This window comes from Tachysurus vachellii, chromosome 2 (genome assembly GCF_030014155.1).
Source record: "Tachysurus vachellii isolate PV-2020 chromosome 2, HZAU_Pvac_v1, whole genome shotgun sequence".
Lineage (NCBI taxonomy): Eukaryota > Metazoa > Chordata > Actinopteri > Siluriformes > Bagridae > Tachysurus > Tachysurus vachellii.
In genome coordinates, this window is record NC_083461.1 from 36361153 (window position 1) to 36377980 (window position 16828).

Here is a 16828-nt window from a genome sequence, read left to right on the forward strand (position 1 = left end):
AAATTATATTGCAAGTTTAGTTTTTTTACATGTGTATTTTATATATTGGTGCATTTATATAATTGTTCTTAAATCAAGAGTGAATGTGTGAGTGAGTGTGAGAGTAAGTGAGTGAGTGAGTGAGTGAGTGATTGAGTGAGTGAGAGTGAGGGAGTGAGTGTGTGAGTGAGTGTGAGAGTAAGTGAGTGAGTGAGTGAGTGAGTGAGGGAGGGAGGGAGTGAGTGAGTGTGAGAGTGTGTAAGTGAGTGTGTGAGTGAGTGTGTGAGTGAGTGTGAGAGTGAGGGAGTGAGTGAGTGAGTGAGTGAGTGTGAGTGAGGGAGTGAGTGTGTGAGTGAGTGTGTGAGTGTGAGAGTGAGGGAGTGAGTGAGTGAGTGAGTGTGAGTGAGGGAGTGAGTGTGTGAGTGTGGGAGTGTGGGAGTGAGGGAGTGAGTGAGTGAGTGAGTGTGAGTGAGTGAGTGAGTGAGTGTATAAGTGAGTGTGTGAGTGAGGGAGTGAGAGAGTAGCACGCAGCGGCCACTCCGGATTCAATACGGTGCTTACTTCATGGTCCTGGAGAAACTTTGACTCATTTCACTGTGTACTGCAACAACAGCTATATATGATTGAAATGACAATAAAAGCTTCTTGACTTGACTTGACTTGAGTGTGTGAGAGAGTGAGCGAGTGTGTGAGTGAGTGAGTGAGTGAGTGAGTGAGTGAGTGAGTGAGTGAGTGAGTGAGGGAGCGAGTGTGTGAGTGATTGAGTGAGTGAGGGAGTGAGTGAGTGTGTGAGTGTGTAAGTGAGTCTGTGAGTGAGTGTGAGAGTGAGGGAGTGTGAGAGGGAGGGTGTGAGTGAGTGTGTGAGTGAGTGAGTGTGTAAGTGAGTGAGTGAGAGAGAGAGAGTGAGTGTGGGAGTGAGTGTGTGAGTGAGTGTGTAAGTGAGTCTGTGAGTGAGTGAGAGAGAGAGTGAGTGTGAGAGTGAGGGAGTCAGTGAGTGTGTGAGTGAGTGAGTGTGTAAGTGAGTGAGTGAGAGAGAGTGAGTGTGAGAGTGAGTGAGGGAGTGAGTGAGTGTGTGAGTGAGTGTGTAAGTGAGTCTGTGAGTGAGTGAGAGAGAGAGTGAGTGAGTGAGTGAGTGTGTAAGTGAGTGAGTGAGGGAGTGAGTGAGTGTAAGTGAGTGTGAGAGAGAGAGTGAGTGTGAGAGTGAGGGAGTGAGTGAGAGAGAGAGTGAGTGTGAGATTGAGTGAGGAGTGAGTGAGTGAGTGTGTGAGTGAGTGTGTAAGTGAGTCTGTGAGTGAGTGAGAGAGTGAGTGAGTGAGTGAGTGAGTGTAAGTGAGTGTGTGAGAGAGAGAGTGAGTGTGTGAATGAGTGTGAGAGTGAGGGAGTGAGTGAATGAGGGAGGGAGAGAGTGAGTTTGTGTGTGAGTGTGAGAGTGAGGGAGTGTGTGAGTGAGGGAGAGAGTGAGTGTGTGAGTGAGTGTGTGAGTGAGTGAGGGAGGGAGGGAGAGAGTGAGTTTGTGTGTGAGTGAGAGAGTGGTAGAGTGAGGGAGTGAGTGAGTGAGTGAGTGTGTGAGTGAGTGAGTGAATGAGAGAGTGAGTGAGAGAGAGAGTGGATGAGAGAGTAAAAGATTGAGTGAATGAGTGTTTTTTCCGTGTTCATTTCCTTATAAAATACGGTAGGTGGCAGTATGCATCGTCACACGCAGCTCACCGAAACACCCCCGAAGAAGAAAAAACTGTTTGGCGCCGCTTTTTAAGTTTGTATCCCGCTCGCGCACAGTCCGTTAGCCTAAAGCTACAGAAGGGTTTGTTTTTTTCTCCTGTCGGATTCACGGTTTGTTTTTCCTTTTGCTTTAAAACACACCGCGGCTTCGGTAGGACTCGTATCGACATGTATATAAAGTCTATAATCCTAGAAGGCTTTAAGTCGTACGCTGAGAGGACGGAAATTAACGGCTTTGACCCGCTGTTTAACGCCATCACCGGTCTGAACGGCAGCGGAAAGTCCAACATCCTCGACTCCATCTGCTTCCTGCTCGGAATCACCAACTTATCACAGGTCAAACATGTCACTGACCCAAACACTAGCTTGTGTTCGTTTGTTTGTTTTACTAGCTAACTGGCTAACAGCTAACAGGCGTGTAAAATATCCCAAAGACACTTTTCACCCCATATATGTGATAAACAATCAGCTCCAAACCTAAAATGTTTAGTCTGTGATGTAAAGTGTTTCTCTGAGACACCAGATTTAAGGTTTAACACCGTTTCTGTATTTAATGACAGACTTGTTTTCTTTTTTTTCTGGGTCTTTTCAGGTCAGAGCATCAAACCTCCAAGATTTAGTCTACAAAAATGGGCTTGCTGGAATCACTAAAGCTACAGTGTCCATCACTTTCGACAACTCCAATAAGAAACAGAGCCCGCTGGGGTTCGAGACCCATGACGAGATCACCATCACCAGACAGGTAAGTGTGGTTTTAAATCACAATCAGGTTTAGTGGACAAGTGTGTTGATGTTGACACACACGAGGAATTTGGTAGACTATACAATAAAGACTCTACAAGACAGTACAGACATAAATAACACTATACTATACAAGACAATACAGACATAAATAACACTATACTATACAAGACAGTACAGACATAAATAACACTATACTATACAAGACAGTACGGACATAAATAACACTATACTATACAAGACAATACAGACATAACACTATACTATACAAGACAGTACGGACATAAATAACACTATACTACACAAGACAATACAGACATAAATAACACTATACTACACAAGACAATACAGACATAACACTATACTATACAAGACAATACAGACATAAATAACACTATACTATACAAGACAGTACAGACATAAATAACACTATACTATACAAGACAGTACAGACATAAATAACACTATACTATACAAGACAGTACAGACATAAATAACACTATACTATACAAGACAGTACAGACATAAATAACACTATACTATACAAGACAATACAGACATAAATAACACTATACTATACAAGACAGTACAGACATAAATAACACTATACTATACAAGACAGTACAGACATAAATAACACTATACTATACAAGACAATACAGACATAAATAACACTATACTATACAAGACAGTACAGACATAAATAACACTATACTATACAAGACAGTACAGACATAAATAACACTATACTATACAAGACAGTACAGACATAAATAACACTATACTATACAAGACAGTACAGACATAAATAACACTATACTATACAAGACAATACAGACATAAATAACACTATACTACACAAGACAATACAGACATAACACTATACTATACAAGACAGTACAGACATAAATAACACTATACTATACAAGACAGTACAGACATAAATAACACTATACTATACAAGACAATACAGACATAAATAACACTATACTATACAAGACAGTACAGACATAAATAACACTATACTATACAAGACAGTACAGACATAAATAACACTATACTATACAAGACAATACAGACATAAATAACACTATACTATACAAGACAGTACAGACATAAATAACACTATACTATACAAGACAGTACAGACATAAATAACACTATACTATACAAGACAGTACAGACATAAATAACACTATACTATACAAGACAGTACAGACATAAATAACACTATACTATACAAGACAGTACAGACATAAATAACACTATACTATACAAGACAGTACAGACATAAATAACACTATACTATACAAGACAGTACAGACATAAATAACACTATACTATACAAGACAATACAGACATAAATAACACTATACTACACAAGACAATACAGACATAACACTATACTATACAAGACAGTACAGACATAAATAACACTATACTATACAAGACAGTACAGACATAAATAACACTATACTATACAAGACAGTACAGACATAAATAACACTATACTATACAAGACAATACAGACATAAATAACACTATACTACACAAGACTGTACAGACATAAATAACACTATACTACACAAGACAGTACAGACATAAATAACACTATACTATACAAGACAGTACAGACATAAATAACACTATACTATACAAGACAGTACAGACATAAATAACACTATACTACACAAGACTGTACAGACATAAATAACACTATACTACACAAGACAGTACAGACATAAATAACACTATACTATACAAGACAGTACAGACATAAATAACACTATACTATACAAGACAGTACAGACATAAATAACACTATACTATACAAGACAATACAGACATAAATAACACTATACTATACAAGACAATACAGACATAAATAACACTATACTATACAAGACTGTACAGACATAAATAACACTATACTACACAAGAGAAGACAATAGACATAAATAACACTATACTATACAAGACAGTACAGACATAAATAACACTATACTATACAAGAGAAGACAATACAGACATAAATAACACTATACTATACAAGAGAAGACAATAGACATAAATAACACTATACTATACAAGACAATACAGACATAAATAACACTATACTATACAAGACAGTACAGACATAACACTATACTATACAAGAGAAGACAGACATAAATAACACTATACTATACAAGAGAAGACAATACAGACATAAATAACACTATACTATACAAGACAGTACAGACATAAATAACACTATACTATACAAGACAGTACAGACATAAATAACACTATACTATACAAGAGAAGACAATACAGACATAAATAACACTATACTATACAAGACAGTACAGACATAAATAACACTATACTATACAAGACAGTACAGACATAAATAACACTATACTATACAAGACAATACAGACATAAATAACACTATACTATACAAGAGAAGACAGTACAGACATAAATAACACTATACTATACAAGACAATACAGACGATGAGAGGCAATATAGACATTATGAGTATTAAATATGAACACAGAATATATGACAGATCAGTTGTGTACATAAAGTGTGAGAATTGCAAATAACAATATTGTGCAATATTATGCTTTTGTATAATATGCAGCAGCAGTAGTGTGTGTAACATATACAGATGATGTGATGACTGACAGTCCTGATAATGCAGTACTTATAGATATGAAGCAGGGAATATAATTATGGTGAGTTGTTAATCAGGGTGATTGTCTGGGAAAAGAAACCGTTCCTCTGTCTGGCAGTTTTAGTAAGCAAAGTTCTGTAGCACCTGAGAGAAGGGAGGAGCTGAAAGAGGTTGTGTGCAGGGCGCGAAGGGTCAGTGCTAATTTTACCTGCCCGATTTCTGGTTCTTGTGTCGTACAAGTCCTGGGGAGCAGGCAGAGGGGCACCAATATTTTTTCTACTGTTTTAGCCATGTGTTGCAGTCTGTTTCTGTCCTGTTTTGTTGCTGCACCAAACCAGATGGTGATGGATGGATGTGCACAGGATGGATTCAATGACTGCAGTGCAGAACAGCATCAATAGCTCCTGTGGCAGACCAGACTTCCTTAATTGATGTAGAAAGTACATCCTCTGCTGGGCCTTTTTGATGATGGAGTTTATGTTGCACTCCCATTTCAGGTCTTGAGAAATGGTAGTGCACAGAAACTTGAAGGCCTCCACAGATGACACAGGGCTGTTGGATATTGTGAGGGGGAGTAGTGATGAGGGGTCTTTCCTAAAGTCCACTATCATCTCCACGGTTTTGAGGGTGTTTAGCTCTAAACTGTTCTGACTGCACCATAGCACCAGCTGCTTCACCTCCTGCCGGTATGCAGACTCATCATCTTGGATGAGACAGATGAGCGTAGTATCACCTGCAAGTTTCAGGAGTTTACGCCACTTTAAGGAGTGGTTACTTAAAGGAGCGGTATGTAACCTTGAGCGTTTCAGCGGTTCAACCAGACAACCGTTTTTGGGTTTTTCATGTTTGCACGTCAGTACTTTTTCAGACCGGCTTACTTCCTTGTTTCTCACAGACACAGTATGTTTGCATACTGCCGCTTTAAGTGCCGGTACCGCCGCTTTAAGACTCTGGTCATTTAAGTGAATAGATTTACTGTGCTTTCTATCCAGGTTGTTATCGGTGGGCGGAATAAGTATCTCATCAACGGTGTGAACGCAAACAACATGCGTGTTCAGGATCTCTTCTGTTCTGTTGGGCTTAACGTCAACAATCCACATTTTCTTATAATGCAGGTAACACTTACACATTCTCATTAAACTAATGCCATGGACCGTTTTCCTGCAGTAAACTAATGTCTTACTATTTTTAGGGGAGAATCACCAAAGTCTTGAACATGAAACCACCTGAGGTGAGGCGATGCATCGATTTGCCTTTTATCTACAAATATGTCATATTTTTCTATATGTTTGATAAATTTATTTAAATGAAATATTATTTTAACTTTTTTTTTTCCCCCCTTCCCAAACCTAACAACTTTGTGTAGATTCTGGCCATGATTGAAGAAGCTGCTGGTACGAGGATGTACGAGTGCAAGAAGATCAGCGCTCAGAAAACCATCGAGAAGAAAGATGCAAAGTTGAAAGAGATTCAAACGGTCTGCCTGTGTTTCTGCCTGTGTGTGTGAGGCTGTGTTTCTGCCTGTGTGTGTGAGGCTGTGTTTCTGCCTGTGTGTGTGAGGCTGTGTTTCTGCCTGTGTGTGTGAGGCTGTGTTTCTGCCTGTGTGTGTGAGGCTGTGTTTCTGCCTGTGTGTGTGAGGCTGTGTTTCTGCCTGTGTGTGTGAGGCTGTGTTTCTGCCTGTGTGTGTGAGGCTGTGTTTCTGCCTGTGTGTGTGAGGCTGTGTTTCTGCCTGTGTGTGTGTGTGAGGCTGTGTTTCTGCCTGTGTGTGTGTGTGAGGCTGTGTTTCTGCCTGTGTGTGTGTGTGAGGCTGTGTTTCTGCCTGTGTGTGTGTGTGAGGCTGTGTTTCTGCCTGTGTGTGTGTGTGAGGCTGTGTTTCTGCCTGTGTGTGTGTGTGAGGCTGTGTTTCTGCCTGTGTGTGTGTGTGAGGCTGTGTTTCTGCCTGTGTGTGTGTGTGAGGCTGTGTTTCTGCCTGTGTGTGTGTGTGAGGCTGTGTTTCTGCCTGTGTGTGTGTGTGAGGCTGTGTTTCTGCCTGTGTGTGTGTGTGAGGCTGTGTTTCTGCCTGTGTGTGTGTGTGAGGCTGTGTTTCTGCCTGTGTGTGTGTGTGAGGCTGTGTTTCTGCCTGTGTGTGTGTGTGAGGCTGTGTTTCTGCCTGTGTGTGTGTGTGAGGCTGTGTTTCTGCCTGTGTGTGTGTGTGAGGCTGTGTTTCTGCCTGTGTGTGTGTGTGAGGCTGTGTTTCTGCCTGTGTGTGTGTGAGGCTGTGTTTCTGCCTGTGTGTGTGTGAGGCTGTGTTTCTGCCTGTGTGTGTGTGAGGCTGTGTTTCTGCCTGTGTGTGTGTGTGAGGCTGTGTTTCTGCCTGTGTGTGTGTGTGTGAGGCTGTGTTTCTGCCTGTGTGTGTGTGTGTGAGGCTGTGTTTCTGCCTGTGTGTGTGTGTGAGGCTGTGTTTCTGCCTGTGTGTGTGTGAGGCTGTGTTTCTGCCTGTGTGTGTGTGTGAGGCTGTGTTTCTGCCTGTGTGTGTGTGAGGCTGTGTTTCTGCCTGTGTGTGTGTGAGGCTGTGTTTCTGCCTGTGTGTGTGTGGCTGTGTTTCTGCCTGTGTGTGTGTGAGGCTGTGTTTCTGCCTGTGTGTGTGTGAGGCTGTGTTTCTGCCTGTGTGTGTGTGAGGCTGTGTTTCTGCCTGTGTGTGTGTGAGGCTGTGTTTCTGCCTGTGTGTGTGTGAGGCTGTGTTTCTGCCTGTGTGTGTGTGAGGCTGTGTTTCTGCCTGTGTGTGTGTGAGGCTGTGTTTCTGCCTGTGTGTGTGTGAGGCTGTGTTTCTGCCTGTGTGTGTGTGAGGCTGTGTTTCTGCCTGTGTGTGTGTGAGGCTGTGTTTCTGCCTGTGTGTGTGTGAGGCTGTGTTTCTGCCTGTGTGTGTGTGAGGCTGTGTTTCTGCCTGTGTGTGTGTGAGGCTGTGTTTCTGCCTGTGTGTGTGTGAGGCTGTGTTTCTGCCTGTGTGTGTGTGAGGCTGTGTTTCTGCCTGTGTGTGTGTGAGGCTGTGTTTCTGCCTGTGTGTGTGTGAGGCTGTGTTTCTGCCTGTGTGTGTGTGAGGCTGTGTTTCTGCCTGTGTGTGTGAGGCTGTGTTTCTGCCTGTGTTTCTCTGTGTGTGTGTGAGGAATTGCACTTCATTGCTTGTGTGCTTTCTTCCCTCTTGTAGATACTGGATGAGGAGATTACCCCTGCTATGGAGAAACTGAAAGAGGTTGCTAAACTTCATTATTGTGATCAGTAATAAGATGCATTATTTTAATCAGTGGCTTCACGCTCTCACCACAACACTCTTCAACCCCCTCAGGAGCGTGCGTCCTACCTGGAGTACCAGAAGCTGATGCGTGAGATTGAGCATCTGAGCCGGCTCTATGTGGCTTGGCAGTTTGTGTGTGCCGAAGAGACCAAGCTGAAGTCGGCTGAGGACCTGCAGTCGATGCAGAGCTCCATCAGTGAGCTCCAGAACAGCATGCAGAAGAACGCGGAGCGCATCCGTGAGCTCAGCGAAGAAATTAAAGTGCTGGAGAAGAGCAGGGACAAGGTTGCGCACCCGATGACTCCTTCCATAAACATTACTTTAATGAAAAATTAACATAGCAAATTATTAGGTTTTTCTTTGTGATATAACTATTTTAGTCTATACTTATACTATACTTGTCTGTGTGTGTGTCTGTGCATGTTTAGGAGGTGGCAGGTGTTCTGAAGGCTCTGGAGGAGACTCTGGCCGAGGCACAGCGAGTGGACACAAAAGCTCAGAGCGCTCTCGATCTGAAGAAGCAAAACTTTAAGGACGAGACTAAAAAGAGGAAAGAACTTGTCAAAAACATGGAAGAGGTAAAAGATGTCTCTCTCTCTTTCACTCACTCACTCACTCACTCTCACACACACTCACTCTCACACACACTCACTCTCACACACACACACACACACACTCACTCACTCACTCTCACACACACACACAGACACATGCATATAAATACACTTAGCTCACAAATGCCTTAATATCGCTTGGTCCTAGCGGGCTCTTAACCTAGCTCTTTGTCTCAGGTAGACATTAGCCAACAGAGTCACCGTTTTCAGTGTCATATTTTCTAAATTAGCTACATAATGTACAGAAATTCTGCTTTACATGTTTTAAAGCCCAGCAATGTTCTCTTTCACAAGGACAAAAAGGTGTTGTCAGCAAAGGAAGGTGAGGTGAACAAGATGATGGAGCGACTGAGAGCCGTGCACGAGGAGGGAAAAAAGGACGCAGAGGAACTGGAGGTGGCCCAACAGCACTTCAAGGCGGTGTCTGCCGGCCTTTCAGCCAATGAGGATGGCGAGGCGGCCACACTGGCAGGTCAGATGATGACCTGCAAGAACGATATGAGCAAAGCAGAGACCGAGGCTAAGCAGGTAACATTTTCAACTTAACACACAGGTCAAGACCATATCATTTTATTACATGCGTTGTTATTAACGTTGATGTTTTTGTTTCACACTCAGGCTCAAATGAAGCTCAAGCATGCTCAAGAAGAGCTAAAAAGCAAGCAGGCTCAGGTGAAGAAGATGGACAGTGGATATAAAAAAGACCAAGATGCCTTCGAGGCTGTGCAGAAGTGCAGAGACAAGTTGCAGGCTGAACTTGAGAAGCTCAACTATGAAGGTTTTAATTCTAACATGCTGTTTGTGTTACAACAATGATTAAAATGTCCTGCTTCGGTAATCCAATTAACATCTGGTGCTGGAATACTGAAGCTTGCTTGTTTGTGTCTTAGACGGTCGAGAGGAGCGCTTGATCGAACAGAAAAGGCAGCTGTCTCGCGAAGTCAACCACTTACGCGAAACCTACGAGTCCTTCATGGGACAGTTCCCTAACCTGCGCTTTGAATATGCGTAAGTACTTTTAAGTACGATTAGCGATATGATTAATATAATCCTGTCTAGGAGTGGGACTGCAGTATATTTAAAATATTTTAAATTGATGTTTAAAGACATTGCATTAATGTAAATAAAATTGTTCATTTGATTATTAGATGGTCATTTTTTTTTTTTTTTTTTGTTTTGTTTATTTATTTATTTATTTTAATTTATTTACTTATTATTTTTATTGTAATATCTGCAAAAACACGTTCCAGAGTTTATATTTTATTCCAGAGAAACTTATTTAAGGGGGAAAAGTAATTATAAAACGGATAGCACAGTATCCACGACATCTTAAGGTGTATTGTGACAAACTGTATCGTACCCATAAGTAGGCGTCTGTCTCCAAATCTGGTAATGCGGGATGATCCAGAATTTTTTCCGGGATCGATAAAGTATCCGTCTGTCTATCTAGCTATCTATCAGAGTAGCTCCATTTTATAGTGTAGTGTATTTTGTGATTTTGCAGAGATCCTGAGAGGAACTGGGACCGCAGTAAAGTCAAGGGTCTGGTGGCAAACCTTTTCACAGTGACAGACGTGTGTAACGCTACGGCTCTGGAAGTGGTGGCAGGCGGTCGTCTCTATAACATAGTGGTGGACACTGAGGTAAGCTTGGAATGGGCCAAAAGTGTCACTTGAACCCTGATAATCGGTTTAAGGTTGTTTAAATCACCTCATCACTTATCCTGATTTCTGTCCCCGTTTAGACTTGTTATCGCTGGCAAATCTTTACAAACATTTGACAAAATATTCCAAATTAATTAAAAGAAAATGTACTTTTAAAATCAGCTGCATCATGTGACAGTCCCAAACTTTATTGATATCTTTAACAAATTTAGACTTGAAAATATTATTTTTTATATATAAATATGAATAATGAGAGAAAGGAAAAAAGTTATGGAATGTCTGTGTGTATGTATACAGTTGTGCTCAAAAGTTTGCATACCCTTAAAGAAATTGTAAAACATTGGCATTTTACGCGCAGAGGTTTTTAATGGCTATTAAAGGGAAGTTTCCACACCTGCGTTTGTAATTGTAATTAGTGTCTGTTAATAAATAGGCAGTGAGTTTCTCAGCTCATGAGGTGATGCACTGACTTGGCTGAATACTGCACTATGGGGAAGACAAAAGAACTGCCATTAGACCACCATAATAAGGTAGTTAAAAATTATATAAAATATCTCAGCACTTAAAAATGCTAGTCAGTACAGTTCAAACTCTGAAAGCGGTGGAAAATAAAAGGATCTGTTTATTCCAAGCCACGGTCAGGTAGACCAAGAAAGATTTCACCCGTTGTTCAGAAAGAAAAACCCACAAATAACTTTGAGAGAAATACAGGCTGCTCTGGAAAAAAAAGATGGTGGTGTTTCAAGGAGCACAATAAGGAGGTACTTAAACACAAATGACCTGCATGGTCGAGTTACCAGGAGAAAGCCGTTACTGCGCCCATGCCACAAAAACGCCCGGCTTCAGTACACCAGACAGTATCTAGACAAGCCTCAAAGCTTCTGGAGCCATTTGGAGTGTTGATAAAAATTAAACTTTAGAATCGCAACCATAAACAGAGTCAACAGCGCTCTCAGGAGCTCCAGTGCCAAGATGAGTACAGCATGTTATCAGAAAATACTGGCAGACAATTTGCATTCTGCAGCACAAAAGCTGCACATGGGACGCTCTTGGATGTTCCAACATGACAATGCTCCAAATCACAAGGCGAGGTTGACCCTCCACTGGCTACAGCAGAAAAAGGTGGAGGTTCTGGAGGCCATCACAGTCTCCAGACCTCAATATCATTGAGCCACTTTGGGGAGATCTCAAACGTGCAGTTTGTGCAAGACAACCAAAAAGATTTATAGGAACTGGATGCATTTTGACAAGAAGAATGGGCAGCTATACCACCTGAGAGAATTAAGGACCTCATGCACAATCATTACAAAAGACTGCATGCCATTATTTATGCTAAAGGGGGCAATACACCATATTAAGAACTAAAGGATTGTGCCATTCTGTTATGCCTTACATATTAACTTGAGTCCTATAAGAATTAAAATATATTTTTTTGCTTTCTCTCTCACTCAGTTTTTATTTATTTATTTTTTAAATTGTACACATTCTACCACGATATGCAAACGTTTGAACTCAAAATACGTGTAAGTATATACGTTTATAGATAATTTGTGCATGAAAGGGTAAAAACAAGCAGCATTATATGTGGTTTCCCCTTTCATGCTATATACAACAAAAGTGTTTTAAATTATTTTTAGGTCACTGGGAAGAAAATTCTGGAAAAGGGTGAGCTGAAACGCAGATACACAATCATCCCCCTGAACAAGATCTCTGCAAGAACGCTGGACGACGGAGTAGTTCGTACTGCGAAAAACATTGTAAGGAACTTTATGGATGAGACCATTTTCACTGGGTTAAATTTTGAATCGTGTTCCTTTGACAGCAAAATATCTTGTCTAACTTATCAGGTGGGAAAGGATAACGTTCATACAGCTCTGTCATTGGTGGGTTATGAGTCTGAGTTGCGCAAGGCCATGGAGTATGTTTTCGGAACCACGCTGGTGTGCGATTCTCTGGATAATGCCAAGAAGGTTGCCTTTGATAAAGGCGTCAGCACCAAAACCGTCACACTCGGTGGAGACGTGTTTGATCCACAGGGAACGTTGACCGGAGGTGAGTACCGGACAGAGCAGAGTACAGATAGAGAGTGAATTTAATTAACTGTATAAAAGAGGAACGCAGTAAACGAGTGCAATGTGTACAGGTGCTCGGGCGCAGACTGCCTCTGTGCTCTCCAAACTGGCGGAGGTGAAAGCTGTACAAGACAAACTAAGGGCCAAAGAGGCCGAGCTCGCTACTGTAGAAAAGGAACAAGGCAGCCTCAAGGGAACTGCTGAGAAGTAAGCATTAATCATCCCTCCATCCCACTTCTCTTTGAGTAAACTGGAGTAACTGAGACCTTCTGAAATCCCCTGGTCTATCTAGTAGCTTGTCCAGCACTGAGGGAAAGTGACTTTTGTTAAAGAGAACGAATGGTTTTAATATTCTCTGACAGGTATCGTCAGCTGAAGCAGCAGCTGGACCTGAAAACTGAAGAAGCTCAGATCCTAGAAACCAAACTCCAACAAAGCTCTTTCAATAAACAGCAGGTAGAGCTCGAGAACCTCCGCAGGACCATTGGTATGCACACACACATCTATGTTTATAGCACCTGTGTGACTACACACACACACTTACACAGAAAATCTGGCAAATTTGTAGAAGCCAGCATGTTGTAATGTTCAGCATATCTGATTGATCACTTTAATAGATCATTAATAATACAGTGTATTGTACTGTGCAGTAGATGTGATGAGACTTGTCATGTTGTGCCAAATGATTTCAGTTTGCCATCGATTTCTTTCTTTCTTTTACTATGAGCGAAGTTTCTTGAGTGTCTGTTTTGTTTCCTGCATTAGAGGAAAGCGAGGAGACGCTCAAGACGACGAAGGAGGTGCAGAAGAAGGCGGCGGAAAAGTACAAAGTCTTGGAGAACAAGATGAAGAATGCAGAGGAAGAGAGAGAGAAAGAACTGAAAGCAGCGCAGCAGAAACTCAACCAGGCGAAAAGCAAAGCAGACGCCTTCAACAAGAGACTCAAGGAGAGACAACAGGTACCATAGTCATAAAAAATACACCATCATAGTGACTTTGTTTTCTTTTTAGTGCTTCACTGTAAATCCTGAGCATCAGTATGTCACATCAGACCATTTTTAGACCACAGACAGACACCTCAGTTACACTTAACATTGTCAATGGTCATATACCAACAGAACAAAACACTTAACTAGCCATTCATATAATTTTTTTTTTTTCCATTTAAATGTAATTATTTATGGTAACTTGACTGACAAGGTTTGAGTTCACCAGCATTTTATTTTTTATTTTTTCCAACAACCAGAGAAGGAAAAAAACGTGAATTTTGCTAAATCTGGCTCCACTTATATTACTGCTGAGATTCCAATAGTGATGTGGCCACATTCTCTCACCCGTGTATTTGTTTTGTTTCTCTTTTTTTTTTGCGTGTATATAACCGTCTTGTCGTGTGTGTGTGTTCGTAGGAGGCTGATGCAGTGGCGTTGGAGCTTGAGGAGCTGAAGCGGGAGCAGGCTGGTTATGAGCAGCAGATTCAGGCTGTGGATGAGGCGATGAAAGCCTTACAGGAACAGATCAGCGCAATGACCACTGAGGTCGCAGCTAATAAGGTACAAATTTGCAGCTCACTTGTGTAGGATTTCTCAGTTCTTTTTCTGCAGAGAGAACTTGAATATGAAAGCGTTGGTGATTTCTTTAGCATGTTGTATAAGCAGTAACAGTAAATTCTTTGCTCTTATATATTCATGTTGCATGCTGATTTTATTTATTTATTTAAATACAATTTTTTGGCCTATATGTAAGGCATGAAACAGTGGGTTATGTTCAAGGCAACAAATGTACAACAGCTTTTATTCACTATGAATGAAAATAATGACAGGAGAAAAAAACATTTGCTTAGGACTGTGTACGGCAAGCGCAGGAGCAGCTGACCCAACAGAAAGAGGTGATCGTGGCCCAAGAGCGTGAGATCAAGGCGAAGAGTGAAGAAGCCAACCGCTTAAGAGAACACAACAACGACGCTCAGCTCAAAATCAAAGAGCTGGAGCACAACATCAGCAAGCACAAGAAGGACAGTGCAGATGCTGCTGCTAGGGTGAGTATGGTCAGGGACGGGGCATGGTGTCTCATCACTACCTAACACTCTCTCTTCTTGTGTCTCTCTTCCACACACACACTCCGCAGTCTCTACTCTGTCTCCTGATTCATTGCCTGAATACATTAAAGCAGATTATTCCGAGTGATGCAGCAGGACATTATCTAGCCATTAAAAGAGGGTGATGGACAACAGTCGGCTACTATTTTGCGTGCAGATAACGAGGGCGTGCTAATATTAGGAGCTGCTGAGGCCAATACTCGTAACAGTAATTTATGAGTCGACCTCTGATGCTGCAGTCTGTCGACTTCTTTACAACTGGTAGTTAGGAAATAGTGTTAGTGATGATATGTGTTAGTAAAACATTTTCTTTTCCCCTCAATAGCAAGGCACCTTCATTTCTCAGAACAGATTAATAAATAATTTTCTTGTTCTTATGTATTTAATTAGAAATGTATTCATGCTGTCTTAGTAAATCTGTATAAATGGTGTGTATCTGGCATTCCATAGGTGACTCGCATGCTGGCTGAGAACGACTGGATCTCTTCCGAGCGGCATCTCTTCGGCCAGCCAAACTCTGCGTACGACTTCAAGGAGAACAACCCTAAAGAAGCTGGCCAGAGACTAAAGAGACTCGAGGAGACCAAAGTCAAGCTGGAGAGAAACATCAACCGTAGAGCCATGAACATGCTCAGCGAGGCAGAAGAACGAGTACGAGTTTTCATCTCTCGGTGCCTGAACGAGTTATAGTTAACATGTAATTACAGTTTGGATCTAAATCAATTTTTCTTATTAATGTTGATGTGTAAATGTCTGTTTGATTAGTATAATGATCTGAAAAAGAAGAAGAGGATCGTCGAGAACGATAAAGCAAAGATCCTGGAGACGATTAAAGAGTTGGACCAGAAAAAGAACGAGGCGCTCAACGTGGCCTGGCAAAAGGTTTGAAGCGTTTAAAGAATTTATGTAGCGAATGCTGACATAAACATTAACCTGGAAATCTCTAAATGACAAAATCCACAATGCTTGTTTATTCTTTATGTTTAGGTAAATAAGGATTTTGGATCTATATTCTCCACTCTGCTGCCTGGGGCAGATGCTCGTTTGGCTCCGCCTGAGGGCTGCGGTGTCCTCGATGGCCTTGAGTTTAAAGTTGCTCTGGGGAAAACATGGAAGGAGAACTTGACAGAACTGAGTGGAGGCCAAAGGTCAGACAACCTGATCCAAATACTACATCCAGGACTAGTCTAATGTTGTATGATTTTCATGCACACCTCACGTGTCGGTATGTGGATTTCAGGTCACTGGTGGCACTTTCTTTGATTTTGGCCATGCTGCTGTTTAAACCTGCTCCGATCTACATCCTGGATGAAGTGGACGCGGCTCTCGACCTCTCGCACACGCAGAACATAGGACAGATGCTGCGCACTCACTTCACACACTCCCAGGTTATACATTAAAACCCACACACTACACTACAGCGCTACTATTATTTTATTCATTCGAAACAACGTCTGTTCTACATGTCTGAATTTTTTTTTATTTTTCCTCCCCTTTTGTAGTTCGTGGTCGTGTCGCTGAAAGACGGCATGTTCACCAACGCCAACGTTCTCTTTAAGACCAAGTTCGTGGACGGTATTTCAACAGTGACGCGCACAACTCAGACACACGAGGGAAAGGTTCTAGCTCAGCGAGCACACGACAAAGCAAAGTCCAAGGATAAACGTCAGCGTGAGATACTCGCCAGCTAAACACACAGTCACGGGACACGCAGATAATCTTCAAAATTTAGCTTCTTTTCTATTCTAAACGCATGTGTACACTTTTTTTTTTTTTTTTTTTTTAAAAACAAATCAGAATATTTGCTCTTAGTTTATTACATATAAATTACTTGTAAAACTTGTGTGGCTTTGATTAGAAGGTTTATTAATTTGAAGGGTTTTGGCCAGTAAAAGCAATGAGAAGTAACATCAGGTAACAAACGAGTCAAACGAGTGCATTTTGTACAGTGTTTATATTTTCTATCCTTCTTCCAAAATGTTTTATACCACTTCCTAATCCATACTGTTT

At 41.5% G+C, this 16828-nt stretch overlaps 1 protein-coding gene across 1 annotated transcript; it reads left to right on the plus strand.

Annotated features, from left to right (window-relative positions):
- Positions 1–1750: 1750 nt before the first annotated feature.
- Positions 1751–16597, plus strand: smc2 (structural maintenance of chromosomes 2). The gene is made up of 24 exons (XM_060864518.1): positions 1751–2034; positions 2291–2440; positions 6095–6217; positions 6295–6333; positions 6469–6579; positions 8287–8331; positions 8425–8658; positions 8802–8951; positions 9282–9515; positions 9606–9765; positions 9878–9995; positions 10492–10630; positions 12289–12408; positions 12499–12703; positions 12795–12930; positions 13086–13210; positions 13489–13682; positions 14130–14273; positions 14564–14758; positions 15269–15469; positions 15584–15700; positions 15806–15966; positions 16059–16206; positions 16321–16597. Exons 1-24 carry the CDS (start codon positions 1867–1869, stop codon positions 16507–16509), a joined length of 3606 nt encoding a protein of 1201 aa, XP_060720501.1. The 5' UTR covers positions 1751–1866; the 3' UTR covers positions 16510–16597.
- Positions 16598–16828: the final 231 nt, after the last annotated feature.